The sequence below is a fragment of the Mustela lutreola genome, chromosome 17 (assembly GCF_030435805.1).
Source record: "Mustela lutreola isolate mMusLut2 chromosome 17, mMusLut2.pri, whole genome shotgun sequence".
In the NCBI taxonomy this organism is placed as follows: domain Eukaryota; kingdom Metazoa; phylum Chordata; class Mammalia; order Carnivora; family Mustelidae; genus Mustela; species Mustela lutreola.
This window is the reverse complement of record NC_081306.1, coordinates 551,522-578,300: the sequence shown is the minus strand read 5'-3', so window position 1 is coordinate 578,300 and position 26,779 is coordinate 551,522. Positions and strand designations below refer to the sequence as shown.

The 26,779-nt window shown below is 59.8% G+C and overlaps 2 protein-coding genes across 8 annotated transcripts; both read left to right on the top strand.

Annotated features, from left to right (window-relative positions):
• Positions 1 to 1,028: 1,028 nt before the first annotated feature.
• FBXL19 (F-box and leucine rich repeat protein 19) lies at positions 1,029 to 20,066 on the top strand. Of its 7 annotated transcripts, none has more exons than XM_059154365.1 (11): positions 1,029 to 1,929; positions 3,223 to 3,423; positions 4,802 to 4,945; positions 5,049 to 5,135; positions 5,214 to 5,447; positions 5,944 to 5,976; positions 7,206 to 7,717; positions 13,997 to 14,160; positions 14,244 to 14,405; positions 18,763 to 18,981; positions 19,096 to 20,066. In XM_059154365.1, exons 2-11 carry the CDS (start codon positions 3,247 to 3,249, stop codon positions 19,272 to 19,274), a joined length of 1,911 nt encoding a protein of 636 aa, XP_059010348.1. In that variant the 5' UTR covers positions 1,029 to 1,929; positions 3,223 to 3,246; the 3' UTR covers positions 19,275 to 20,066. The 7 variants fall into 7 exon arrangements, with proteins under 7 accessions (XP_059010348.1, XP_059010346.1, XP_059010349.1 ...); XM_059154363.1 differs by having other exon boundaries at positions 5,944 to 6,105; XM_059154366.1 differs by having other exon boundaries at positions 1,030 to 1,929; positions 5,229 to 5,447.
• A 1,213-nt stretch (positions 20,067 to 21,279) lies between these two features.
• ORAI3 (ORAI calcium release-activated calcium modulator 3) lies at positions 21,280 to 26,094 on the top strand. Its single transcript, XM_059154378.1, has 2 exons — positions 21,280 to 21,704; positions 24,657 to 26,094. Exons 1-2 carry the CDS (start codon positions 21,477 to 21,479, stop codon positions 25,314 to 25,316), a joined length of 888 nt encoding a protein of 295 aa, XP_059010361.1. The 5' UTR covers positions 21,280 to 21,476; the 3' UTR covers positions 25,317 to 26,094.
• Positions 26,095 to 26,779: the final 685 nt, after the last annotated feature.

Below are 26,779 nucleotides of genomic sequence, written 5' to 3'. Positions count from 1 at the left end.
GCTTTCCGTAGACTCGCAAGTGGGCGTGTCCGTCGCGATGCGCATTTCAACAGCCCAGGTCCTTTCTCCGGAGGGCTTAGGAAGGGACTACGTCCCCCAGCAGGCATTGCCGCAGAGAGCCGGTGATGGTCCGCCATCATCATTGTAGTCCTCTCCCGCGTTCTTACAAGAGAACAACCCTAGTGCATGGACTACAAATCCCAAGCCGCCATCTCCCCTTCCCTTCGGCCGCCATCTTCGCTGGTTGTCCCCGCCCCTTTTCCCTTCCATTGTCTCCGCCGAAGATAATAGAGCGGACCCGGGAAGACTGCAACTTCCGTCAGGCTCTGCGCCACCGGGAGGGAATCTCTATGTCACAGGCGGGCGAGGTGCCCCAGGTGGTAGAATGAGGCGGCAGGGAGAGGCCAGGTAGCCTGCCATCTTTACGGTAGTCTCCTTATTCTCGTGGTTCCGCCATTCTTAAGGCACGCGAGAAGGCCCGAAGACTACCGTTCCCATCGCACCTCATAAGACCGACTCCTAGTCAGGTGTACGCCCCTCTCCCGCCATCTTGCTTGTAGTCCTCGCTCCTTTTCACCTTTCCATTGTTCCTGACGAGTAGAAATGGCAGCGGGAAGGCAGCAGATGGACTGCGACTCCCGTCAGGTACCACACACGCGGAGGGTTGTGGACAGGAGGGCGTGTGAGCGCCTGGGAAGGAGGTCGGGTCGGGGGAGAAGGCCATCTTGTTTGTAGTCATCGTTCCCGCTCCTTCTCTATCCTCGGCTACGGGGAGCCTCGGGGCAACCGGACTATAACTCCCGGCGTCCTCGGCGCCCGGCTGGGCACGCCCTCCGCCATCTTGTTTGTAGTCCCCGCGGGCCCCAGCATCCCCTTGTTCCCACGGTGTCACCGGGCCGCAGGACTACGACTTCCGTCGTGCCCTGCGCGTGCTCGTCCTGGAAAGTGGAGGTGGTGGGGACAGGAGGGGGCAGGGGGCGGGGTTCCTCTGGGAGAAGGAGGGAGTAAAGAGGAGGAGGAGGAGGGAAGGAGGAGGGAGGGGTGGGGGAAGAGAGGAGGAAGGAGGAAGGAGCTCAGGAGGGATGAGAGAGGCGGCCAGGGCCCCGGGCCGAAGCAGCGCGGGGCCGGGGGACCAGGGGGGCTGAGGCACCCCAATTGCCCCCTCCCCCTTTCCCTGCCCCCTTCCATCCTTTCCTTCCATCCTCCGCCTTGAGGAAGGGGATTTATTCAAATTTTATTTAAATCCCCGTCTCTGGAGGGTCGCGCGCTGGGGGGAGGGGGAGAGGGCGGGGGCGCGCGCAGGCTGGGGGGGCGGGGCCGGAGCAGCTTCCTTCACCCCCCTCCACTCGCCCGGTAGCCCTAGGGCAGGGGGCCGCAGTCCAGGGGCGGGCCCAGGGGAGGGGGGCAGGTTACAGGGACCCCCCCCTCCCCGGGAACCGGCGGTGGGCGGGGCTTGAACCCCGGAAACGGTGGGGGGGCCCAGGCCTGGCCCTGGACCCCTTGGGCGGTGGGGGCCGGGAAGGGGCTAGTTAAAGGGCCGGGGGCGCTGGGGAGAGGCGGGGTTGGGGGAGGGGAGCTGTGACTCGGACCCCGGACTGAGTGGGGCCCGGGCAGAAGCCGAGCACCCTGCGCCCGAGGAGCCCCCGTTGGCCTGGGGGGGCTGAGGGACTGAGCCCCCCAGAGCAGGACCTCCCCCTGGAAGGGCCGCGCCGCAGCCCGTGGGAGGGCCTCGCCCCCGGCGCCCCCCATCTCCACTCGCCGCCGTCCCGGCCTCCGCCGGAGGGAGGGGCCGAGCGCCCTCGGGGGGCCGTGGACCCCGGCGTTCTGAGCGTTCCGCGCCCCGCGCCGCCCGGCCCCCCCGCCGCCGATGGCCGCCGACCCGCCGGGAGCTGCCGAGAAGGGAGAGATGGCTCCCGGGACACGTGTGAGGTGGGTTCGTGCGGCTCCTCCTCACCCCCAGACCCGGGCAGCTCCCACTCCCATTCATCCTCTGCCCGGCCTCTCTCTACCTTCCCCGCCCCCAGCCTCGCCCTCTCTTTGCTCCAAACTCCTCGTGCCCAGCCCTCCTTCCTGTTAGCGCTCAACCCTGGGGACCGGCCTTCCTTCCTAGACCCTGCTTCCCCCGGCAGACCCCCATCCCCGCCTGCATCGCCGCCCTCCAGGCCCTTCCCCTGGAGCGCTGGAGGGCCCCTTCCCCCCATGGATGGGTCTGGAAGTCCCTGGAAAGGGGGAAGCTAGGGTAAGACTCTGGCCACGAAGAGACCCCTCCAGGCCTGCTGAGTCTCCGTGGGGTCTTGGAGGATCTGGTTTCCATGGGAAGGGGAGCCCAAGGGATTCTAGACAATTCGGGATGGAAAGTAGCCTGGGAAGCTGGGGGGCGGGGGAGAAGACATGTCGGGCTGAGCCCATCCTGAGTTCTGTGGAGATGTCAGGGGGGATTCTGGAATCCCAGGGAGTCTGGGAGATGGCCCAGACTGACCTGAGAGATCCAAGAGGAGGGTGTCTTGGGGCAGAGGGAGCTGTGTTGGGGGAGCAGAACAGTTGAGGTGTGGGGCTGAGGAGGGCCTCTGAGGCAGCATGGGGAGGAGGGTGTCTCAGAGCCCTGAGGGCGGGGGAGGGCAAGCATCCTCCCGGGTCTGTTGACAATGTATAGGTTTGGGGCGAGAGAGACTGGGCGGCTGCTGCGTGTGAGGGAGAAAGGAGGGAGGAGGAAGGGTCTAGAGCTTCTGCCCCGGAATTTGTGGGTATCTGGAGGGAAGTGTGGGGGAGTTGAGGTTGGGGAATGCTTGGGGGGTAGTACATTTGGGTACCGGGGGAAGAGTTGGGGTCTCTCTGAGGAACTCCACAAACAAGGAACCCCGGCTTTCCAAGGAGCTTTGGTGTGGAGGTGTCAGAGCCGAGGCCGAAGGCCCTTCCTCCTCCTCTGGGTAGCCAAGGGGGTGCTGAGGAAGGGTTAGAGGAAAGAGGAGTGAGGTCAGGAAGCCAGTTCTCAGGCTCCCAAAGGAGCCAGGTGAGCTCTTTGGAGAGAGGCCTCGAGTAGAGGGAGTGGTGCCCCCCCGACCCCCCCCAGGAGGGACAGTCTCCTTGTTCGTTGTCTCCCGCACCCCAGGACAGGGGTAGGAGAGCAAGCTCTGGCTGCCTAGGAATGGGGGGAGCTGCTGCGAGTGTCCTAGGCCAGGGCCTCCGTGGGCCCACCTGACCCTGTGTCCCATTCACCCACAGCCCTCGGCGTTGCTGACGCCCCCAATGTCGTCGAGCAGCCGGGGGCCGGGGGCCGGAGCGCGCCGACGCCGAACCCGCTGCCGCCGCTGCCGGGCCTGTGTGCGAACTGAGTGCGGGGACTGCCACTTCTGCCGAGACATGAAGAAGTTCGGGGGGCCCGGGCGCATGAAGCAGTCGTGCCTGCTCCGGCAGTGCACTGCCGTGAGTTCTGCCCCCGGCGCACCCGACACCCCTGGGGGCCGTGGGTGCCCTTCCCCAGCTGGCCCGGGTGCCCTCCTGGGCTGGCTGCTTCCTCGCGCTCACTGTAGAGTTCCTGTTCGTTCACACAGTCGTACGCTGTCTTGTTCGGATGTCCAGCAGGCCTGTTTTTGTCTCCAGTTCCAAGCAGGGGGCAATGTTAGCGCCCAGAAGAATCTAATGTTCTGCTTACCTTCATGTTTTTCCCGGCTTCAGAGGCACAGACCCAGAGAGACCTCAGCCCCTCTGTACGCCTCCCTAGAGGAATGTGTGCCCAGGGGTCCACTCCCAGAGCTGGCCCAACTGAATAGGTCTTAGCCTTCTCTGGCTTCTTCCTCACCTGCCAGAGTGGTCTCGGATTTGAGGCCAGGCTTACCCTTTGTGTGACCTTGAACAAACACATTGAACCTCGAAGTACCTTTTCAGTGAAACCTTTCCTTTGCTGAGTCGTAAAGATGAAGCAGTAGCAGAGATGTGAGTGTGCCCAGCACACAGTAGGTATCAGAGAACATGAGTTTCTTCCACGGAGCTCCCCAGAGCTCCAGGATGTGGCCCTTCTCAGGCGGCCTTTTCCATCTACCTCCTCCTGGAGGACCACCACCACCTTTTCCCTCCAACCCGTCTGCTGCTTCTTTGCCCTAGAGCCCCCCCTTCTCTTTCTTTGTCTCCCAACCATCGCCTTGCTTTCCTGTTCCTCCTTTCCCTAGTCCTTTTTCCTTGGGCCTGTCTCCCAACCTTCAGCATCCCTCAGATGACTCCATATTACCCTGCCCCCCACCCAAAGTCAAGTTGTCAGGGGGCTGCTCTCTCAGGACCAGCCAGCTGCCTTTTGCATTCCCAGGAGTCTTGCCAAAACCTGATTCATTGTAGGGACCAGGGCAACACTTGGGCTGCCCATTGTGCAAACTCCGAATCAACCCAAGCTGCAGCCGCAGTCTCCTGCCGCTTTCTCTTGCAACAGTATGGTCCTATTTGCTATGGTTTCTATCCTTTCCCCAAAGCCAGCAAGAGTTTCAGGGTCACACACACAGACCCTGATTCCAGCTGCAACATTTGCAACCGTGATAACAACTATGTATCCAGTGCTTCCCCGGGTGAGCTCATTCTTCCAAAGGTCCTGCAAAGGAAGAATGCCTAGCCCCATTTTATGGATGGAGACATGAGACGTAAGGTTAAATCACTTGCTCAAGGTCATACTGTCAAAAGGGAACAAATTCAAGATTTAACCCAGATGGACCCATGGGTTCTGAACCTCATCCCGCAGCTGGCCAGGTTCCCCGGAAGGAAGGGTCTTCCCCTGTCACTTGCTTTCTGGGTCCCTAATACTCCCTCTTCCCCACAGCCCGTGCTCCCACACACAGCTGTGTGCCTCTTGTGTGGGGAGGCTGGGAAGGAGGACACAGTAGAGGGAGAGGAAGAAAAATTTGGTTTGAGCCTCATGGAGTGTACAATCTGCAATGAGATCGTCCACCCCGGCTGCCTGAAGGTGATGGCCCTGGGGGCCCTGGAGTCTGAAGGTGATGGCCCTGGGGAGCGCTGCCTCTGGGTTTCCTGGCGCGCTCCATCCACTCCCTGCCCTCTGCCTACAGATGGGGAAGGCTGAGGGTGTCATCAATGCGGAGATCCCTAACTGCTGGGAGTGCCCTCGATGCACCCAGGAAGGCCGGACCAGCAAGGTAGGGGTGGGGGCTGGGCTGGGCGCTGGGTTCTGCACAGACAGTGGGCTGGGGAGCTGGAGAGAACCTCAACCCTAGCTTCCATCTCCCCAGGATTCAGGTGAGGGACCAGGCCGCCGCAGGGCTGACAACGGCGAGGAGGGCGCCAGCCTGGGGAGTGGATGGAAGCTGACGGAGGAGCCGCCGCTTCCGCCACCCCCACCCAGGCGCAAGGGCCCCTTACCTGCTGGGCCCCCCCCAGAGGACGTGCCTGGGCCCCCCAAAAGAAAGGAGAGGGAGGCAGGGAATGAGCCCCCCACCCCAAGGAAAAAGGTGAGCCAGGGAGCATGCTCATTAGGTCCATCCCAAGGGATTCTGGGATTGGTAGTCGAGTTCCTTTTCTGGGAGGGTAGGCCTGGGAGGCTGCGCCCCGGTTCCTCAAGGGGTTGTTGGGGGATGTCGGTCAGGAACTTTGGGGAGGGTGGAGCGAGCTCGGTGGGGAGGAGAGGTGCAGGTGAGGGCAGCTTGGGCTGGGCAGGGAAGCCTGGGGAGCCCCGGGTGCTTCAGGTGGGAGGGGGAGAGCATGCCCAGATGAGCTGCCACCGAGGAGGAAGGAGGGGCTGGGAAGGGCCTGAGGGGAAGAGAGCAGCGGAGAGCATGCTCAGTGAGCCGGGACGCTGGTGGGAAGGTGAGCATGCTCAGAGTTCTTCCTGAGATGGGGGCTTCTGGGATTTGTAGTCTAAGAACCGAACATGACTCTTGGTGTTGTGGCCTGCGAGGGGCTGATGGGGTCTCGCCCTTTCCCCACATTTCCTTCTCGCTCTGGTAGGTGAAAGGAGGCCGAGAGAGGCACCTGAAGAAGGTGGGTGGAGACGCCTGCCTCCTCCGAGGATCGGACCCAGGCGGCCCCGGCCTTCTGCCCCCCAGGGTTCTGAATCCGAGCCAGGCTTTCTCGTCCTGCCACCCTGGGCTCCCTCCCGAGAACTGGGAGGTGTGCCGGGGACCTCCCCCCCCCACCTTTCCTTGCCTCACCCTCCAGCCTAGAGACCGAGATCTGCCCCTTCCTGCTCACCTCGTCCACCCCTGCCCCGTTTGGCCACAGTGGGCATCTGGGCCCCTGGGAAGAGTGGAGGGGGAAGGGGTGGGTTGGGGCCAGGCCACAGGACTTCCCAGCAACCCTGGGGGTGTCATCTGACCCATCTGCGTCATGTTTCCAAACCTTGAAGGGAAAAGAACTGAGTTCAAATCCCTGCCCACTGATTCCCTGTGTGGTCTTGGCAACTTGTCAGCTGCTCTGAGCCTCGGTTCCTCACCTGTGAACGAGGAACGAGAGGACACCACCTACCTTATCCACCCATCCCACAGAACTGTTTACATCTAATGAAAGTAAATGAGATTTGTGAACTGTGAAATATACTTAGGTGTGAGGAAGGCGAGGCCCAGAGAGGTTAAAAGACTTGCCCCAGATCACACAGCAAAGCTAGAAATCAGCTGTCCCTTTGCACTGACACATGAATGCAAGGGTCGGCCTGATTGTGTTCAAATCCTGCTTCTGCTATTTGTTAGTTTGTAACCTTCGGCAAGTCACTTCGTCTCTCTGAGCCTCTGTTTCCTCGAGTGTAAGAAAAGTGGCCCAGGTTGCCACTCCATTGGAGCGCTGTGAGGATGTGAGTCCATGAGCATGAGGTGCTCTGTCCCTCTCATAACGTTGACTGTCAGGCACTCGGAATCATCTAGGCCAGCGTTCCGTGTTATGGATGACGAGGCCGGGGCTTCCCAAGGTCACACAGAGAGTCGATAGCAGAGCTAAAGCTCAAAATGACATCTCTAACCTTCTCCGTATTTCACAGCCTTTGAAAACTCTTAAGCTATTGAAACCCTTAAGGCTTCTAATTCTTTGAATCAATATCTTCACATGACAGATAAGGAGGGATGTGACGTGGCTGAGGCCTCACGCCGCTCAGGGGCAGAGTCAGGGCTGGAACTCAGGACTGCCTCTTGGGCTGCTCCTCCCCTGCTCACTCCTCCGGGCAGGCGGGCGAAACCGTGCATGTCAGACCCTAGAGCGGCCTCCCCCCCATCTCCTTGCAGAAACCAAAGCCGCCTTTGGCCTCTGCCGAGGGCCCGGCCGTGCCATCCCCATCGCCGCAGAGGGAGAAGCTCGAGCGCTTCAAGCGGATGTGCCAGCTGCTGGAGCGGGTGCCCGACACCTCCTCGTCCTCCTCGGACTCGGATTCCGACTCGGACTCTTCGGGCACATCGCTGAGTGAGGATGAGGCCCCTGGCGAGGCCCGGAATGGCCGCCGGCCAGCCCGGGGCAGCTCAGGCGAGAAGGAGAACCGCGGGGGGCGGCGGGCTGTGCGCCCTGGCAGTGGGGGGCCCCTCCTCAGCTGGCCCCTGGGCCCCGCCCCGCCGCCCCGGCCCCCGCAGCTGGAGAGGCACGTGGTACGGCCCCCACCTCGAAGCCCTGAGCCCGACACGCTGCCTTTGGCCGCTGGATCCGACCACCCCCTGCCCCGCGCCGCCTGGCTTCGTGTCTTCCAGCACCTCGGGCCCCGAGAGCTGTGCGTTTGCATGCGAGTCTGCCGGACTTGGAGCCGCTGGTGAGTGGCCTGGACGGGCCTGGGTTCTCACTTGCTGTAGGACCTGCAGCAGCAGGTCATGCCCTCTCTGGGTCCTGTTCTTACTTCGCTACTACTCTTGCGTCGAGTATGCATTCCAGTCTGATGCTTCCCCAACTGCTGCGTGCAAGCTCCTTTGCATCGCTCAAGCTCATTTAACTCTCAGAACAACGCTGTGAGGGCAGGTACTATTATTCCCTTTTACAGAAGCTGAGGTCAAGGTTGTGGAGAGGAGGTAGTGGGACCAGGAATTTGAACCCACGCCCCATGGCTCCAAAATATTTCCTCCTAAGAACCGTCATTTATGAGTGTTCCTGGGGCAAGTGTAGTGCTCAGTGCTGTTGTACGTCACCCGATTTGCTTTGCACAGTCCTTTTGCTGAGGACAGTCTCACCGGAGGGTCCATTTACACGTAACTGAGGGGGCCCTGCCCTCTCGGGGGCAGCCACATTTCAGGCTCCTATCTCCCCTTGTTCCTTCTTCGTGCCCCAGAGCGGCTCCCCGGCCCCTCTGTCTGTTGCCACCCCGTCTGCCCCGGAACCTTCTTTGTTCAGAAATGTCTGTCATCTTCCCAAGCCCCGGGCTTCTCTCCGATCCTGCCCCGACCAGATCCTCCCCAGGCCCACGACCACCGCAGCGTGCTCTTCCCCTCGCCGAGCACGCGAGGACCCTCCACACACCGGCGAGCCCGCGCTCGTTTCTCCATACTCGTGTTCACAGCGCTTGCTCGAGCGGGGTGGATACTGTGTCTGTTTTATCTGCGTGTTCCCAGCACGGGACCGGGGCAGTGGAGGCACCCAAGAAGTATTTCATTAAATGAGTACGTTCAGGCTGTTTCCCAGGCCCTTACTGTGGAGGAGGCATCCTGGCGGTCACTATGCAAATCGGGGACTAACGTGTTCCTTGTAATGGCAGCCCAGGGGGAGGAGGAGGGACACCTGGAGTCCCGGTGCCAGCGGCTCTGGAGGCAGACTGCCTGGGCTTGACTCTTACTCTTGCCCTGATAAGCTGACGGCCGCTGGGGGCGAGTGTCTTAACCTCGCTGTGCCTCAGTTTCTTCTTCACCTGTTAAGCCTGAAGAAGCGAAGTGTTCACTTCATACATCTTTGTGAGCTAGTGTACGCAGAGAGCCCAGGACAGTACCCAGAAAGTAGAAACTACTCAGTGCCCTAGCCGCACCCAGTATCATTCCCTCAGTTGCAAATACTGACTGAAAACACAGCCTTTACGTCCTCAGACTTAGCCGGGAGCAGCTGCCAGTCTGCCTGCAGCCTGGAAGCTAAGAACGACTGCCGGGGACAGCCACCCCGCGCGTGTAGTGACTGGCGCTAGGTTTGCCGAGGCCTCTCCAAGGCCTGCTCTGTGCTTGGCAGGAGGGATCCAGGACTGAAGAGGACTTAGTTTCTCCCTCAGGGAGAGACTTGTGACTGGAAGTGGACGAAGCAGCGGACCTGAGGTGGCACAGAGATTCCCAGCTTGGGCCCTGGAGTCTGGCGCCCATGGGTGTCCTCTGTGCTTCCTGTCCTGCCTGAGTGTCTAGCCGGGGGGGAGGGGTGGCTTTACCTTTCAAGGCCTGTTTTTTCACCTGGAGTCTAGGCTTCATACTCCTGCCCTATGGGGAGTAAATAAAGTAGGTCTTACAGAGCCCTTAGCACAGTACTTGGAAGGTGCTAAAGCCTCAGTAAAATGGTGTTTTGGGTTTTTTTAAAGATGTATTATTTATTTGACAGATCACAAGTAGGCAGAGAGGCAGGAAGAGAGAGGAGGAAGCAGGCTCCCTGCCGAGCAGAGAGCCCGATACGGGGCTCGATCCCAGGACCCTGGGACCACGACCCGAGCCGAAGGCAGAGGCTTTAACTCACTGAGCCACCCAGGCGCGCTAAAATGGTGGGTTTTGATAAGGATGAGAGTAGGCTAGCGCAGGTACAGGAGGCTCTGTCAGGTGCAGGCACAGAGACAGGGACAGGAGGGGTAGAGAGCAGGACTTGGGCTGAGAACTTTTTAAAAGCAGAGCAGCTTGTGCTCAGTCACTAAATGGCTGTTAGAGCACCAGGGTGATGACTCTTTGGCTGAGTGTCTGGCCCACGAGCCTGGGTGGGCAGCAGTGCCATTCCCCAAGCTTGGCAGTAGCAGAGGACGAGCAGATTCTGCGAAAGGGAAATGCTCAGATTGGACACGTTTTTGTCCAAAAGGCGTGGGGGCTAGTCAGTAGCTAGCAGGACAGCAGGTGGATGTACAGATCTGATGCTGGAAAGATCCAAGTTTGGAAGTTTCCCCGTAGGTAGCAGCTTCCAGAAAGAGGGCAGGAGACAGAATGTCAGTGTTTGTGAGTTAGAGAAAGAGCAGCCAGAGACGTACGTGAAGGAGATGGTGGAAGTGTCCTGCAGGAGAGAGACTGAGGAAAGAGTGAATGAGAAAGTGTGGGAGTTGGCGAGAGGTCGTGGGGGACCAAGGACCAGAGGTGGCCGTTGGGTTTGCTGCACGAGACCCTGGGGTCCTCGGCTGTGCTGCGTGGGAGTAGGGACCAAAGCCATGTCCATGGGGTTGAGGACATCAGCTCCACGGCGGGGACTTGATCTGTTCTCTGCTGTGTCCCTAGTTTCTAAGATGGTGCCTGGCATGCTGGAGGCTCTAAGACAATACCGGTTGGATGGACGGATGGACGGACGGACGGAAGTGAGGAAATCAGGATGGTGTGTGGAAAGAGCTAGTGAGGGTGGAGGCAGAGAGAAATCCGTAGGTAGGAGAGCAGGAAGTTGCAGGCTTTCCTGTCTGGTGGCTTCTATCTCCTCTTGGGACTGGGAGGCAAAGTGACTGTACCAAGAGTGAGGGGAGGGGTGGGCAGAGGAAGCATGGTGGAGTTGTTGAGGCGCAGAAAAGAGGGTTGGAAGTTTGGTAGACGGGGAGAGAGGGTGGCCAGGAAGGGACTGTACCCCTAAGTCGAGGCCAGTGGGGGCTCGGAGGGAGGGCCCGGAATGGGTGGGGGCGAGCACAGCGGAGGCACCAGCGAGGACAGAGCGCCGAGAGTAAAGAACCAGCCTGGGCTGCAGCCCAGAAGGCTGGGAGCTCCTGGCAGACCTCAGCCGGGCGGGTGCGTCTGCATCCCCAAGGCGCCCCTGCAAGACAGAGGTTTAGGATCAGAACTCCAGGTTCGGGAGGTGGGCTTAATAGGGGGCTGACTCAGTCGGCGTGGCTGGAGTCTAGGGAAAAGTGAACTGGGTTAGGGAACTTGGACATCACGCCCTAAGGCCCCTGAGTGAGGACAGGCGGTGCCTCCTAACAGTTCTCCCGGCCCCTCCCCTTTGTGTCATTCAGCTTAGAAAGGACCCGTCCGAGGTTCCCTGCTGCCCTCACACTGAATTCCCACGGCCTGCTGGACATTTAAACACATACGTGCGTCAGCGAGTGCGCTAAACGACAGACCCGCCTGGCATTGCGGCCCGCCTTGCCACACCGTGCCCGCCCCAGGCCCCTTCTGCAGTCTCCCCCCGGCCCCTACCTCCCGCTCCTCCCTTAGACCTGGCTCAGGCTCAGTCCAGAGCAGCTTGGGTGAAAGCCTGGCTCTGCCACCACTTAGTAGCTGTGGGACCTGGAACAAGTTTCTCAGCCTCGCTGGGCCTCCTTTTCTGTAACTCTAAAAAGGAGGTTGTAGTAACAGTATTTACCTCCTAGGGCTGTTGTGAGGTTAACTGCTTGAGGCACAGACTAGTTCCTGGCCCATAGAAAACCCTTGATAAACACTAGATCTTTTTTTTCCCCAAAGATTTCATTTATTTATTTGACAGACAGATCACAAGTACACAGAGAGCCAGACAGAGAGAGAGGAAGGGAAGCAGGCTCCCTGCTGAGCAGAGCCCGATGCGGGACTCAATCCCAGGACCCTGAGATCATGACCTGAGCCGAAGGCAGAGGCTTAACCCACTGAGCCCCCCAGGCGCCCCGACACTAGATCTTAATCCCGTGGTCATCACCACCTTCCTCCAAAGGTTCCTTGCCCTTTGTTCCTGCTGCTTGAGTTTCTCCGAGTGCTCCGAGTTCTCTCTGTGTCCTAGGCCTGGCTGCTGGCTCTTCCCCATGGGAGCATACACTCTCTTCCTCCCCTCACTGTCTCCCTGGGAGGCTCCCTGTCCAGCCCTCGCTGACTCTCACTAGATCCCTTGCTGCTTCAGTTACCGTGGACGGGCTGTTTCTCCCGTTTCCTGACAGCCCAGTGGAGGCGGTCACTTAGGATCCGTAGGGCCCTGAGTGATCATGGGCTGCCCCCCTGGTCATTCAGGGGCAAAGGGACCAATTAGTTCAAGCTAAGAAAGGTCATGGGAGACTTCCTGGGCGAGGAGACACTGGGACTGGCTGTTGAAAGCTTGGGTAGTTTGGCATTTTGGTCAGAAGCACGACAGGCGCCCATATATGTTGGCACCAGGCAGCCTTGTGTGTCTGTCGGCTGGCAGGTGGTTCCGTGTGGCTGTTGTGGAGTATGTTCTAGGAAGAGCTGGGGGGCCTGTGTGTGCCCCTGGGGGGGAAGGTTTCCCTCTCTAGCCGTGGAAGATCCAGAAGGGCTTCGGGGTGATCGTGGCAGTGGAGCTGAGACTCCAGACTGGGCAGGAGTTCACCGAGTGGCTAGAGACAAGGGGCAGAAGCTGGGTTGCGGGTAGGCAGGGTGTTTTCCTTTTCTGTTTTCTAGTCCGAGAGCTTTGCAAGTGGAGAAGTGGAGTCGTTGGGCTTAAAGCCCCCCAGTAATTCCCTAAAATGTCAGACGGGAGAATGCCTGGCAGTCTCAAGTGGCACAGAACCCTGCTTCATCTTTCTGTCAGTTCTGAAACGGAAGTCTGTCCACTGGGTGCTGTATAACACCTAATGCTTACCTCCCTGTTTTACAAAAATAGTCTTCAGACGGTAGCCTAAAGCCACAGCAGCACCTGCCCAGCATTTGAGAGACCCGGTTAGTTTTCACTGTACAGGTTTCTAAGGTTAACATTTTTATGTGAAGAAATACTGATTTTAAGTGCAAGGAGGGATCGACTGAAAGATAAATTCATGTTCTGAGAGAACGGGAGAGCAGCTGACTACGCGCCAGGAGTGGGCACCCCCTGCTGCAGCCCAGGGCCTCTGGAGGGGAGAGCCCTCAGAATGGGGCGGGGGTGAAGGGCAGGAAGACACAGCTTCCCGGGCCTTCCCCACCCCTGCTGCTTCTGACACAGCCCGTCCGGCCCAGTGGGAATTTCCTGATGTGCTTTTGAGAACTGGAAGGGGAGTTTAGACCGAGTCTCAAGGAACCTTAGTGTGCCACGGAGCGTTCACAGATGACCTTGGGAGAGCTGGGGAAGGGTTCCTGGTAAAAATAAGTTTGGGAAACCCTGCTCTGGTTCACTGCATGTTGGGCCCCTCGGGGCCGTGAGGGATCAGGGAAGCTCTTTCACTTTGTGCAGGCCTCGGTCGTCTTTGGAACTTGGATTCCTGGGCGCCACCGTGCCTTCCGTAAGCCCCGAGCCGGTAAATGAGAAGCCGTAGGTGACGTGGGCTGTGGGGGAGCGCTCTGGGGACACTTCAGGGACTTCCCACCAGCTTCGCAGCATTCGCTGGTGCAACAGATGACCCCTGGCATGGGGCTGGGTCCCGGCGCTACCAAAGGGGAAACGCCGTCCAGCCCTGGAGGGCCTACATGCTAGTTGGAGGGATACAGTAACCCGAGACGGGGTAAGGGGGCTGTAAGCTGAGCCTTGGGCAGCTGGCCATCAGGATGGGGCAGATGCGGCTCAAAGGCAGAGATGAGTAGAGGAGATGCGAAGTTCCCACGAGTCCCCATAACTTAGCCAGGGAGAACTCCAGAAGGCCAAGGTGGGGGTGGTAGAGGCTGCCGAGGGATCCCTCTGGTGTTACATCAGATACAGCGTGTGGGGTGTTGGTGTTCTGGCTGCTTTAGAAGCTGTAAGGGCCACAGACTGCCGTGACCTCATTTGCTCTCGCGGTAGCCCTGTGGGGCCCCTGTGGGGCCGGCTGCGTCTGGACATTGCCTTCATTTTACAAGCGGAGCATCAGAGGCTCAGGGAGCGGAGTGGACCTGCCTGGGGTCTCGCATTCGCGTAGTGATGAAACTGAGCCCCAGACCTGGTGCTCTCGGCCTGAGCCCGGGTACTTCCTGCCACCCCTGCTGTCGCTGTGGGCCAGGACAGAGCCGTGGCCGCGGCCGGGGAAGCCCTGAAGGAGGGGGTGTCACGGGCTCCCTAAGAGCTGAGGGCTCTGTCTCCCTCTCGTGGCCGATAGGTGCTATGACAAACGTCTGTGGCCTCGAATGGATCTGAGCCGGCGAAAGTCCCTGACTCCACCCATGCTCAGTGGTGTGGTTCGTCGCCAGCCCCGAGCCCTGGACCTCAGCTGGACAGGTGTCTCCAAGAAGCAGCTCATGTGGCTTCTGAACCGTCTGCAAGGTAGGGCGGCATGGCAAGGTAGGGCAGGGTGAAGAGGGAGTCGGTCCTGGGATGCAATGCTGACTTCCGGCCTCCCCGTCCAGGCCTGCAGGAGCTGGTGCTCTCCGGCTGCTCCTGGCTCTCTGTATCTGCCCTGGGCTCAGCCCCACTGCCGGCCCTGCGGCTCCTGGATCTCCGCTGGATTGAGGATGTGAAAGACTCCCAGCTCCGCGAGCTGCTCCTGCCTCCACCAGACACCAAACCAGGTGTGGCGTCCGTTGGCTCATTGGTAGAACGGGTTGGCCAGGGGGGGAGGTATGAGGCTTCCAGGGTCTCTTCCGACTCGTGCCGGATGTTAAGAGATCCGAAGAAAGGGCAGAACACATGAGTGTGGTGAGGAGGCCTTGCGTGGCTGCCGTTCATTCCTTTACTTAGCTGCTGTGCATTGGGCCCTGCGGTAGGAACTGTGGGGAACAGGATGAAGGGGAGGTAGGCCCTGCCCCCCAGAGGGGAGAGAAGTACGTGCTGGAACATGGTAGAGGACAGGAGGGCGACATAAGAATTCTGGAAGAAGCCAAGGGCATGGCCGGTGGCACATCGGAGTGAAGTCACTGGGTGTGGTGGCGCTACTGGAGAGCCTCCTCCAAAGGGAGCAGCGGCAGTGGCCATGAGAGAACGCAGGCCCGGGGTGGCCAGTCCCTTCCACTCTTCAGGAGGAGCCAGACACTGGATTTTCCTGTGAAATATCCTTGGTTTTAAAAGATGGCAGCTAATATAGCATTCTTCTAAAATTCACGCGTGGATCAGTACACATACAAGCGAGCCATAGAATTGGCCTCTGTGCCCTCTTGCCCTACAGTAAAAGGACAAGGGTTTCCTGAGGGAGTGGAGCAGAAGCAGGGAGACGGCTGACTTGGAAGGTTGCATGGGGCTGGTGGTATCATCTCCCAAGTCAGGCCAGCTACCTTTTCACCCCGGGTCCAGCCCAGGTGCCCTATCAGGTAAAGACGGCTTTTACTATTGAACATAGACTCCGGCCTTAGCCCTGTGTCAGGCCTTGGAGACCTCAAACAGCCCCAGCCCCTACCCTGATAGAACCCCAGTGATGCAGGAGAGAGAGAATCGGAATAGGAGGTCACAGGGTGATCCGACCGAGGCTGTGGTTGGGTGTGGGGAGCAGTGAGAGAATCCCTCCTTGAGGCCAGGCTGTTCGAACTGATCCTGGAAGGGACAGGGTTGTCCCAGGAGTGAGGCAGAATTAAGCACTTCGGTAGGAGAGGAGGCCTGTACTGGCAGCAGAGGCAGGTCCCAACGGAGGTGTGGGTTAGGCACACTGAGGCCTGGGCCTTCCCGTCTAACCAGGAGATGGGATGCTCACAACAGCTTCCCTGGCCCCCATAGTCTGGCCTCCACACTGATGCCGGGGGAACCGTCAGAAGGCACACCTGTCCATGTCACCTCTGTGCTCTAAACTCTTCCTCATAATCCCCCAGTGCTCTTTGGATAAACACTCCTACATTGTCACCGAGGCCCGGATGGTCTGGCTTCCACTGACCCCTGCCATCCCCACGTTTCAGCCTCTTCAGCCTCCTTGCCAAGATTCTCTCCAGCCCTCAGGCCTTTGCTTAGTCCTCTTTGTCAGATCGCTGTATCTCCCTTTGTCTAATTAACACCTAATCATTCTTCAGGCCTCAGCATAAATGCCACTTCCTCCTAGAAGCCCTCCATGATCCCCCCCACCAGATCAGGGTTCCTTTAGCGCTTTGGGAGCGCCCCCACCCCAGCTGTGACTGTGTGGTGGTGAAGTGTTTGATGAAAACCCATTTCTTCTCCCCGAGTTCTAAGCTCTGGGAGGGCAAGGACTGTACTCACTCTAGAGCCTTGCTTTCAGAGCTTATTTTTCGGTCCCTTCTTCCCACCCCGCCCCCCTCACAGCAGCCTTGGAAGGAGGTAGGGGAGCATCTAGGATTCTTCTGGACAAGGCACCAGAGGCTCAGAGGGGTTGACTGACTGCTGCGAGTCACACAGGCAGAGCTAGACCAGAGAACTCCCCCGTTGCCGCTCTCCCCGGAATCGGCCTGGGCCAGGAAGGTTCGGGTGGGGATGAGGGTGAGCACTGGGAACCGTGGCTTCCCTGAGGTGAGAAAGTGCCGGTTGGCAGGCACACTGACCCCCATTCTTCCTGCCTGAACTACCCCAGGAGCTTGCAGAGATGAGCCTCCCAGGCCCTTGGGACCTCCTCTAGTGTTGGGACTCGACAGCCGTCTTTCTTATCTTGGCACCCTGGCTCTGTGCAGCATTCCTCCAGCAAAACTTACAGTTCTGCTGTTTCCTGGTTCTTGTCCCTGCTGTCCTCTGCCTGGCCTGCTCTCGTCCCACTTCTCCCGTTCAGATCCTTGGAAGCTTAAACCCTGTCATCTCCGTGAAACCCTTGCGGATGCAGAAGCCGGAAGTGACCTGCCTGTCCTCTGCTTCCCTCCAGTGGCTTTTAACTGTGCCCCAAGATCAAGGGCATCTGTAGATGTATCCTTCCCAGGCTCTCAGCTCCTCAAAAGAAAAAACGAGGTGGAATTCAGTTTGCCAAGTTAGGTGCCCACGGAGATGGCCTGGCAGGTGACAGAAGGGATGGGCTCGGTGAATGACTGGAGGGAGTAACATCTTGCACGCCAGTGTCCAGCTAGCCTTTTCCAGGTGCCCAGCTAGCCCACTGGTGCCAGATCTTAGGATTTTTCAAAGAAAAGGTCTAGCCAAATTCCTTTATGGAAGTGTCCTTTTTGTAGCATTCGGTATTAACATAAGAAAAATGTCAGCGCTCTGCAGATTCCGTAACACGTTTGTGTAGACTAGTTTCGTGAGTTGGTGATATCTGATCCAGTGTATCTATGGCCAGGGCTGGTGCCTGAGGGGCAGATAGTGCCGTGGTGTTTGGTCTGGCGTCCTCTGTTCAGTCCTGCAGCCTCGGACAGATTGTTTTAATGATTTGAGCCGCAAAGTTCTCATCTGTAAGCAGGAGTGATAATCGCGCAGCTGTGGTTCTTCGAGCAGGGTCCAGACGAGCAGCATCTCCATTACTGCAGAACTTTGCAGAAAAATAAACTCTGAGGCCTCCCTTAGGTTCCCTAACCTCTGGGTAGGTCCAGCAACCGTTGTAGGCAGTCCTCCTAGCCCCTGGCCTAGGAACAGGCCGCCACTTGGCCCCCTTGGCTGGTGCCCAGCCCACACTGAGTGCTTAATTCATGGTGGCTGGTGTACCTTAGGCACTTAGTTTAAAAAACAAAACAAACAAACAAACAAAATAGGGGCACCTGTGTGGCTCCGTTGGTTAAGCGTCTGACTCCTGATTTCGGCTCAGGTCGTGATCTCAGGGGCAAGAGGTGGAGCCACCCATTTGGGCTCCCCGCTTAGTGGATCCTGCTTAAGATTCTGTCTCTCCCTCTGCCCCTCCCTGCTCTTCCCAAAACCCCAAATGCGGAATGGGGTAGAGACACTAAAAGAAAAGCAGGCTGCATGCCACATGCTTTGGGTGTACAAATGAGGGATGTGCGTTCTTCCCCGACGTGGGACGAAGCGGTCACTAACCTCAGAGCTAAAAGCCAAGGACACCAGCCCCGCATAGGACTGAACACCGGTGTCCGTGGACAGAGTCGCAGAGCAGGGTCACCTGTGGAATTTGGCCCAGGTGTTTGGGAGTGTGGGCAGGGAGTTGGGAACAGAGACAGGGATGAGCCCTTACAGGAACTGGAATGTTCTAACCAAAAAGGGGCGCTCAAGAGTTTCTAGTAGAGGAGCGATGGTGCCCCACTTTTTTTTTTTTTTTTAAGATTTTATTTATTTGAGAGAGAAGAGAGAGCACGGTGGGGCGGAGAGGGGGGAAGCAGGCTCCCTGCTGAGCCGGGAGCCGGACGCAGGACTCGATCCCAGGACCCTGGGATCATGACCAGAGCCAAAGGCAGATGCTTAACCGACTGAGCCACCAGATGGCCCATGTCCTGTTTGTTTTTGAGCACCGCTCTCTTTGAATGCCAGGAAGGAGAGGAGAGACTTGACTGGGTGGGGAGGCTGGGGCAGGAGTCCCGGCAAGAGTGCTGTTGTCCCCGAGGGGTGTCTGGGGATGGAGAGAATGGGACCCAGCTGGTGGTGTCACCAGTAGAAGGAGAGGGAGGTAGCAGGGGACCCTGGGGCGGCAGTTCTGTCAGACGAGGGAGTAGTACGGAGCACCGACGTCCCTCGCTAGGGGTAGAGCAAAAACAAGACAAAAATTCCTGCTCTTGTGGAACTTACTCTAGTGGGAGGAGAGGGGAAAAAAGGTCCCATGGTAAGAAAAGGGGAAACACGAATGGCAGGGAAGGGGTAGGACCAGGTGGGATGTCACCAGATCAAATGGAGCGATCATGGAGGGCCTCGCTGAGGAGGCGACGTGAGCAGTGGACAGAAGAAATGAGGTCAGGTTGTGCAGGGGTTTGGGAGAAGACGAAGCCGTGTAGAGAATGCAGGTGGAGGCGCCGCTGCTGTGGAAGCAGGCTTAGGGGCTGGCGAGGCAGAGGGGCGCCGACACAGCCGGCCGGGCCGCCCGGGCGCGGGCACGGCGGAGCCGCGGCGCTGACCTCCTCCCTGCCTGCCCAGGGCAAACGGAGAGCCGCGGGCGGCTGCAGGGGGTAGCAGAGCTGCGCCTGGCGGGCCTGGAGCTGACAGATGCCTCCCTGCGGCTCCTGCTGCGCCATGCGCCCCAGCTGAGTGCCCTGGACCTGAGCCACTGCGCCCACGTCGGGGACCCCAGCGTCCACCTCCTCACAGCCCCCACTTCCCCGCTCCGCGAGACCTTGGTGCACCTCAATCTTGCCGGTAAGCATCCTGTGTGTCCGTCCCACTGGTGTGCTGGTCCCCGTGGCCAGTGCCCACCCCCCCCCCCCCACTAACCTTTGTGGTCTCCGCTCCCACTGCCTCACCCCTCCCCAGGTTGCCACCGCCTCACGGACCACTGCCTCCCGCTGTTCCGCCGCTGCCCGCGCCTGCGCCGCCTAGACCTGCGCTCCTGCCGCCAGCTCTCCCCTGAAGCTTGTGCCCGGCTGGCAGCCGCTGGGCCCCCTGGCCCCTTCCGCTGCCCAGAGGAGAAGCTGCTTCTCAAGGACAGCTAGTTGGGTGCCCCCCCACCCTCCCCCAGGACTCATCAGGAGCCTGGACCTCGGGCCTTCGTTTTATCCCTGCCAGGAGGCCAGGTTACCCACCCCATGACTTGGGATTCCTGCCCAGGGACTTGAGCCAGCCTCCCTCCGCCTCCCTACCCCCTGCACTGATATCTCTGGGGGTCTCTCCTTCCCGTCCACTCTCCCTTCCGCCTGCTTCATTGTCCATCCCCTGGGGGGAGTGGGTCAGAGGTACGGGGGTGCTGAGCCAAAGGGATGGTGGGAGGGGGGTAAGGTGCAAGTTTGAGGGAGGGTAATGGGGCAAGGGTATCTGCACACAGGATCCTGGGAGCCGGGGGGGCTGGGGGAGGTGGAGCAGGGCTGGGGGAGGGGGGCAGAAAGCAGATCACCAAGGGTTCAGGGAACAAAGACCAGATACTTGGAGTTGGGGGGTGGGGGTGGGGCCGAAAAGGGAAACCAGAGGAGCAATTGGGGACCCACGTGTCAGAGATGGGGGGACTCGGGGAACCAGGGGAAAGGCAGGGCTGAGTGAGGGGTGGGGGCAAAGAGCAGGCGTGGGGGCAGTAGGACCCCCTCGGGGTCACACCCCTCTCCTTACTCCCTCCCCAGATTTCAGTTCTTCCCCCCCCAACCCTGACTCCTTGAACGTCACTGACAATGGCAGCTATTGCGAGGAGTGGGGGCCGCGGGCCTACCCGCTGTTCAGCGCGGCCCAGGGGAGTGGTGAGGGGTACCCCAGCCCCCTACCCGCCTCCCCGCACAATACTTGAACATTCATCTGTACTGAAGTGTTACTTGAACCGGGGGAACCTCGGACCTGGGGGAGCCGGAGTGAGGGGACTGATCGGCTTGGACTGAGACTGGATCGGTGGGCACCCAGCTTGGACTGCGCCACCCCCCAGGCTCTCTCTTGCTTTACTGTATGGAGCAGCTCCACCCCTCCTGACCTGAGGTGGGGGTGGGGGTGGGGTGCCAGCCCGATGACGGGGGAAGACGGGACTCCTCCAGCGTGGCTCTTCCCACTCTTTCATCGTCATGGAAACTTGTATCCCATTTGCCCAGGGAACTGCCACTCCTGGTTGCCATGGAAATAGCAGCCAATGGACACCTCCCGAAGCCAGTGCTAAGGCTGGAAATGGCCCCTCTTAGTTGCCATGGGAATTTAGTAACAGACTCTTGGCCCTCCCCCACCCCTCCTGGGGCGGGGGCGGGGCTTGGGGAACCGGGGGGAGGAGTTGGGCCAGGTCCCGCCCCTCCGCCCAGCCCTCCCCGGGGAGCCGGGATGTACCACGTAGGGGAGGGGGGAATCTATCCACATACCTCAGGTAACAGGGAGGTGCGAGGGTGGGGGGAGGGACTGGGCGGACCAAAGGCCGGAGGGGAGGGGGTTGTAGGTATCGCGAAAGGCTTGAGGATGGGGCCGCTTGGGGGAGGGGTGGAGGCAGCCCGGCGGGGGCAAGTTGGTGGGGGGTCCCAGCCGGGCTGGGCCCCTGCGCCCCAGGTCTGTACCATACGGTTTGCTATAAAACTCAAAATCTTCCAGCCAGGGCCGCCGCGTTCGTGTGTGTCTCTCCGGCGCTGGGGTGGGGGAGCGCTGGGACGACCGCAGTGCTCATCCTTGGGGCCTCCTGGGGAAGGGGGCTGTTTGGGTGCATCCGGGGGTCCTTAGGACCTCCTAGCTTCTCGGAGCTGATGCCGGACTCCCTGCGATCCCTGCCGGCGGATGGGTTCCCCTCTTCCCGGCTCGCCGTTAACGGAAGGGGTTTGGACGTCTGGGCATCTGGGGGGTGTCCGAGGGTGCCGACCTGGCCCGGGCCCCGGAACTCCTGGCCCTACGCTCGAGCTCGGGCGCCTGGGTGGGGGCGAAGCGGCCGGGGTCGCGAGGTCCCTTGGGATCTCTGCCGGCGGTCTCCCCGCCCCCTGGCTCCGCCCCGTCACGTGGCCGCGCCGGCTCCGCCCCCGCCCCAGTTCCGGTTTCGGCCGCAGCTCGGGCTCGGGCCCCGGCGCTGCCCGCGGACGCCTGCGCTTCCTGCTCAGCCCGGGCGCCTCTTCCCGGGCGCCGGCCGCCGGCGTCCCTGCTCGCCCCGCCGGGGGATGGGGCCTTCCGCCGGCCTGGGCCGCCCCTCGGGGCGCCCCCGGGGCGACTCGGCGCCCCCGTGACCACCCGGCCCGCCCAGTGCTGCGGCCCCCAGGATGAAGGGCGGCGAGGGGGACGCGGGCGAGCAGGCCCCGCTGAACCCGGAGGCCGAGAGCCCCGCGGGCTCGGCCACGTACCGAGAGTTCGTGCACCGCGGCTACCTGGACCTCATGGGGGCCAGTCAGCACTCGCTGCGGGCGCTCAGCTGGCGCCGCCTCTACCTCAGCCGGGCCAAGCTCAAAGCCTCCAGCCGCACGTCCGCCCTGCTCTCGGGCTTCGCCATGGTGAGGGGAGGCGGGGGGCTCCCGGGCTGGGGCTGGGGCCCGTGGGGCGAAGCGAACGGGTGCCCGAGGAGAGGGGGTGGGCGGAAGGGGCTTTGAAGAGCTAAAGCAGGACCGACACGGTCCCAAGGGACTGCGCGGCTCCCTTCGTGCGCGCGCGAGTGTGAACCCTTGGCGTGAAGTGGCCCCTGGACGTAAGCAGCCCCGAGGGGTCCGGAGGGGAGACGGACCACGAAGGGGAGTGTCTGGGCAAGCGCGGGCAGAGAGGTCCAGGAGCGCGGTTCCAGGCAGAAGCGACTACCAGGTTCCCGCCAGAGCGCCCAGGGCAAATCAGAGCTGCGCGGGGGTGGTCGGACCAGAACTGGGGGAGCCAAGAAAACAAACGGGCTGCGGCAGTGCCCAGGGGGTGGCCAGTCCCCAGCAGCCACAGAGAGTTCTTGGTGGAACCCAGGACGGCTTTGAGCAGAGGGGATGGCCCTTGAGGAAGCTGCTGGGGAGAGGAGGTGATGGGGAAGCGGATGCATGATTCCTGATCTGATCAACGGCTCGTGTGGGACGGTGACACCAGCTTAACGGTCCCCGGTCCCCGCGGTGGCCTCGCAGGAAGTGGGGCCGGAGGAGTCAGCAGACACAAATCCTGCGTCCTCTGGGCTTGTGGCCAGCTGTGTGGCCCTGGACAGGCATCCAAATCCTCCAGGGCCAGTGGGAATCTGGGGGACCATAGAGGGTGCGCCCTCTGTAGCCTGCAAATAGCTGCCCGGGGCCAAGTTGACGCTTGGGAGCTCTAGATCCCCGCGTGTCAGAGCGGGACACACATCGGAGATGGCTCAGACTGCCTGTTGGCTGCGCAGGCACAGAAACCCAGGCCCCGAACGGGCCATGCCTCTGCCAAGGGTGCTCAGCAGATGAAGGTTGCAGAACGAACCTGAACGACCCTGCATCCCTGAACTGTTGTTAGTGCGGACTTTCCCCACCATCGTGATGGGAAGGAGAAAGCAAGCTGGAGGGCATCCTCGTAGGCGTAGGTGGAGATGGGGACGGATAGAGGGGTCACAGCGCTCGGTGATCTGCGCTAGTCTCTGCCCTGCTCTTGACCAAAGCCTTTGTATTTGAACGATGAGAGGAAAAGTCTATCCCTAGGGGTCATCCAAGGTCTCTGGTTTTCTGTATGGGCCAGCCTACTTTCCCTGACACGGAGTCAGCTAGGGACGAGGAAGTGGCTCCCTTTCACCTGTACTGACCGCAGAGAGAAGGAAGTGACTTCATGGACCCAGCTGAGGGAGGTCCCCAACCCCCATCCGTCCCACGGTCAGCCTGTTCCCAAGCCTGCTGCTGGACTTGCAGGTTGCTGGGGCGACAACTTAAATGCCAGGTCCTTCTAAAGGCCAGATGAGTAGGTTCTGAGGGCAGGAATGGCCCCAGTCCTGACGGGCAAGAGCAAGGCTGGGTCAGACTCTGGCAGAAACCAGGCCTAGACCTGGCCCAGATCTCCGTCTGTGGAAAACTGCGAACACTCGCCATGGCCCAATTTCCCAAAATACTTAGCCTTGTCTCCCTGCCACCACCCTCCAGGCTGTGTACCTTCTTCCTTCCCCCAGCCCGAGAGCAATCGAATGGATCCTGCAAGAACCAGGCCTGGGGAGAGATCCAGATTCTGGGATCTAGGTAGCCTGGGTTAGAAAAACACGATACAAATTGTACTGCCCTGTCATGCAGTACCAGCTTCTCTGTGTTTCACATTTATTATTCTGTGAAGTAGGTACCACTGCTATGGCTGTTTGACAGTTGAGAAAACAGGATCAGAGATGTTAAGACACCTGCCCAGGGTCCCACAGCAAGGACGTGGCAGAATTTGAACTTAGGTAGTCTGGCTCTGGAATCCGAATTTATAGAACCGTAGAATCATAAAAGCAAATGTTTGCCAAGGACAGGCAGGTACTGTGGACGTCAAGTTGGCTGAGTGGGGACTGTGGCTATCAGGAGATCTCATGACCTGTCCAAGGGAGTGTTCCTGAGCCAAATCTAGCTGTAGCTGAAATGGAGGAATGTGGGTCTGGTGTAACCAGATCTTCCAAATTTTCAAGAGGAACTGGAAATAAGGATATTTATAGGAAATCTCTTGAGTTTTAAAAGTACAGACTAGTTTCTAAAAAAACACACTATGAGCCAAGCAAAACATGTGTGTAAAGTTGGCTTGGGTTCATGGTACACCACTTTGCAAACTCTGCCCTTGGACTTCATTCAGTGTTCTTAAGAGCCTTGCTCTCCCCTAGCAGGACTGGCTGACAGGACTGGGGCCAGTCCTGCCCCCAGAACCTCTTAGCAGTGTTTAGGCCACTAATAATAACACCAGTATTAATAACAGTTAATAACCCTACTAATAAGTAACAAACACCTAGTGCTTACTGTGTGCCTTATACTGTGCTTAGTGCTTGGTGTACATTATCTCGTTTAATTTTCACAAGAACCCTGTAAGGCAAGTAAGGTGCCATGATCAGTCCCCACTTTCCAAACGAGGAGATGGAGGCATAGAGCAAAATCACTTGCTCAAGATTCCACGGCTTGTAGAGCTGAGTGAACCCAGGAAGCCCAGCTCTGGAATTGGCTTTTTTTTTTTTTTTTTTTTTTAAGATTTTATTTATTAGAGAGGGAGAGGGAGAAGCAGACCCCCACTGAGCAGGGAGCCCAATGTGGGGCTCGATCCCAGGATCATGACCTGAGCCGAAGGCAGACCCTTAACTGGCCCAGCCACCCAGGAGCCCTCAGAATCTGCTTTTTTAACCCCCATAACAAGGAAAGATTTTCAGCCAAAGTGTCAGCCCTCTCGATAGCCAGGTGCAGAGACCAAAGCCAGAACGACAGGAAGCCTTACCACCGTTCTAGGCCCTAGGGATACACCGGTGATGTATAGCAGCAGGCCAGCCAACCCTCAGTCCGTCTCCTCTGTCCCCACAGGTGGCCATGGTGGAGGTACAGCTGGAGAGCGACCACGAGTACCCGCCAGGCCTGCTGGTGGTCTTTAGTGCCTGCACCACCGTGCTCGTCGCTGTGCACCTCTTCGCACTCATGGTCTCCACGTGTCTGCTGCCCCACATAGAAGCTGTCAGCAACATCCACAACCTCAACTCTGTCCACCAGTCGCCACACCAGCGACTGCACCGCTACGTGGAGCTGGCCTGGGGCTTCTCCACTGCCTTGGGCACCTTCCTCTTCCTCGCTGAAGTTGTCCTGGTGGGCTGGGTCAAGTTTGTGCCCATTGGGACGCCCTTGGGCACACCGGCCTCCGTGGTACCTGCCTCCCAGGTGCCTGGGACTCTGTTACCACGGACTACCTCCCTTAGTCCAGCTTCTAAGCCCTCGTCTGCCTCCGTAGCTCCGTCGCAGTCTGAGCCGCCTGAGGCCTGCCCACCCCGGCAAGCATGCGTTGGTGGAGGGGCCCACGGACCAGGCTGGCAAGCGGCCATGGCCTCCACGGCAATCATGGTACCGGTGGGGCTTGTGTTCGTAGCCTTTGCCCTGCATTTCTACCGCTCCCTGGTGGCACACAAGACCGACCGCCACAAGCAGGAGCTAGAGGAGCTGAGTCGTCTGCAGGGGGAGCTGCAGGCTGTGTGAGGCCGCTGCGCGCCACCGGGGCCAACACTGCCTCCCTCTGGTCCGCAAGGGGACCCAGGTCCACGGGCCCCATTCCCTGCCCCTGCCTGGGGCCACTTCTTGTGGCCACTCTCAGGTAAAGACCAGATTCCTGCCTTCAGGGTCCTTGGGGCAGCTTCCACATTCCCGGGGATTCTCCCTATCGGTTGATCCCAGTCAGGCTACATCTGGGCTGGGAGGAGCGAGGAAGTCGAAGGTCGTCAGTCCAGGGATCCTGGTAGGTAGAGCGGAGGCCGGAGACCTGGTCAGACCTTTGGTGCTGACCCTTAGCCACTTACCCCCATCCAGGATGTGGAGGCCAGAAGGTTGCACACCCACCCAGCTGCCTCAGAATGTGGTCAACCCTTGCTTTGTTTTTGTAGAATCTACGGTAGACATGTGGGGGAGGCTTTTCCCCATCGCCAGGTCTTGATGGGTTCCCGTGCTTGCTCACGTGCCGCAGACGAGGATTTGGGGGGCTCTACCACAGACATCGGTCCAGCATTTCCTAGGAGGAGCCTTCCTAGTTTGGGAGGTTCAAGTGCCTGCTCCACTGCCCTAGACCCACACTGAAGCTTCTGGTTCCTACTCTCCTAGGCTAGGGCCCCCGATGTTTGGAGACTGAGGGCCTCTGTGACCACATGACTCCCGAGCAAGGGCTGTGGGGGAAGGTCCCGTCACTAGCCCTTGGAATGCAGAGCTATTCCGACACTGCGGTTTTGATGCACCTTGTTTTGTAGAATAAAATGCGTTTCACGGATGTCTCTGTGGCTTGGAATGGGGTGAAGGGGCCGCCTCCTTGGGATCAGGTGACTCTCTCTCTTTTTAAATATTTTATTCATCTGAGAAAGCGCGAGCAGAAAGAAGCAGAGTCGGCACTGAGCAGGGCACGACTTGGGGCTCCATCCCAGGACTGTGGGTCCGTGACCCCAGCTAAAGGCAGGTGCTTAACGCACTCGCTGGCGCAGGTGCCCCCGTGACTTACTCCTGGGAGCAGGTGGCAGCAGGGTCCCTGGGGGCGGAGTGGCTCCGGGCGCGACCCCTCCTGACGCTCCTCGCGGGGAGGCCGAGTTACTCCGACGCGAAGTCGTGCCCCCGAGCCCAGAGTCTCCCGCCGTCGCCGGTGGGTTCCGACAAGCTGCTCCCGGTGTGCCCTTCCGGGCGCTCAGGCCCCCTCGCGAGACAAGTCTCTACCATTCGCGTCTCGGAAATCGGGAATCAGGCCTGAACGGAGGGCTCGCCCCGAGCCGAGACGTGGACTCCCTCTGCCGCGGCCGCTCCCGCCGGGGCCGGAGCCAAGCCCAAGCCCGGGACGGAGGCGCGGGACCGCCTCCCGCGTTGTCGGTTCTCCGCGCCGATTCCGCTAGCTCTTGAGGGGTTCGAGTCCCTCGTCCGTTCTCCGCGCGAGGCTCGGCCAGGCCCGTCCTCTCTCGTCCTCAGAATCG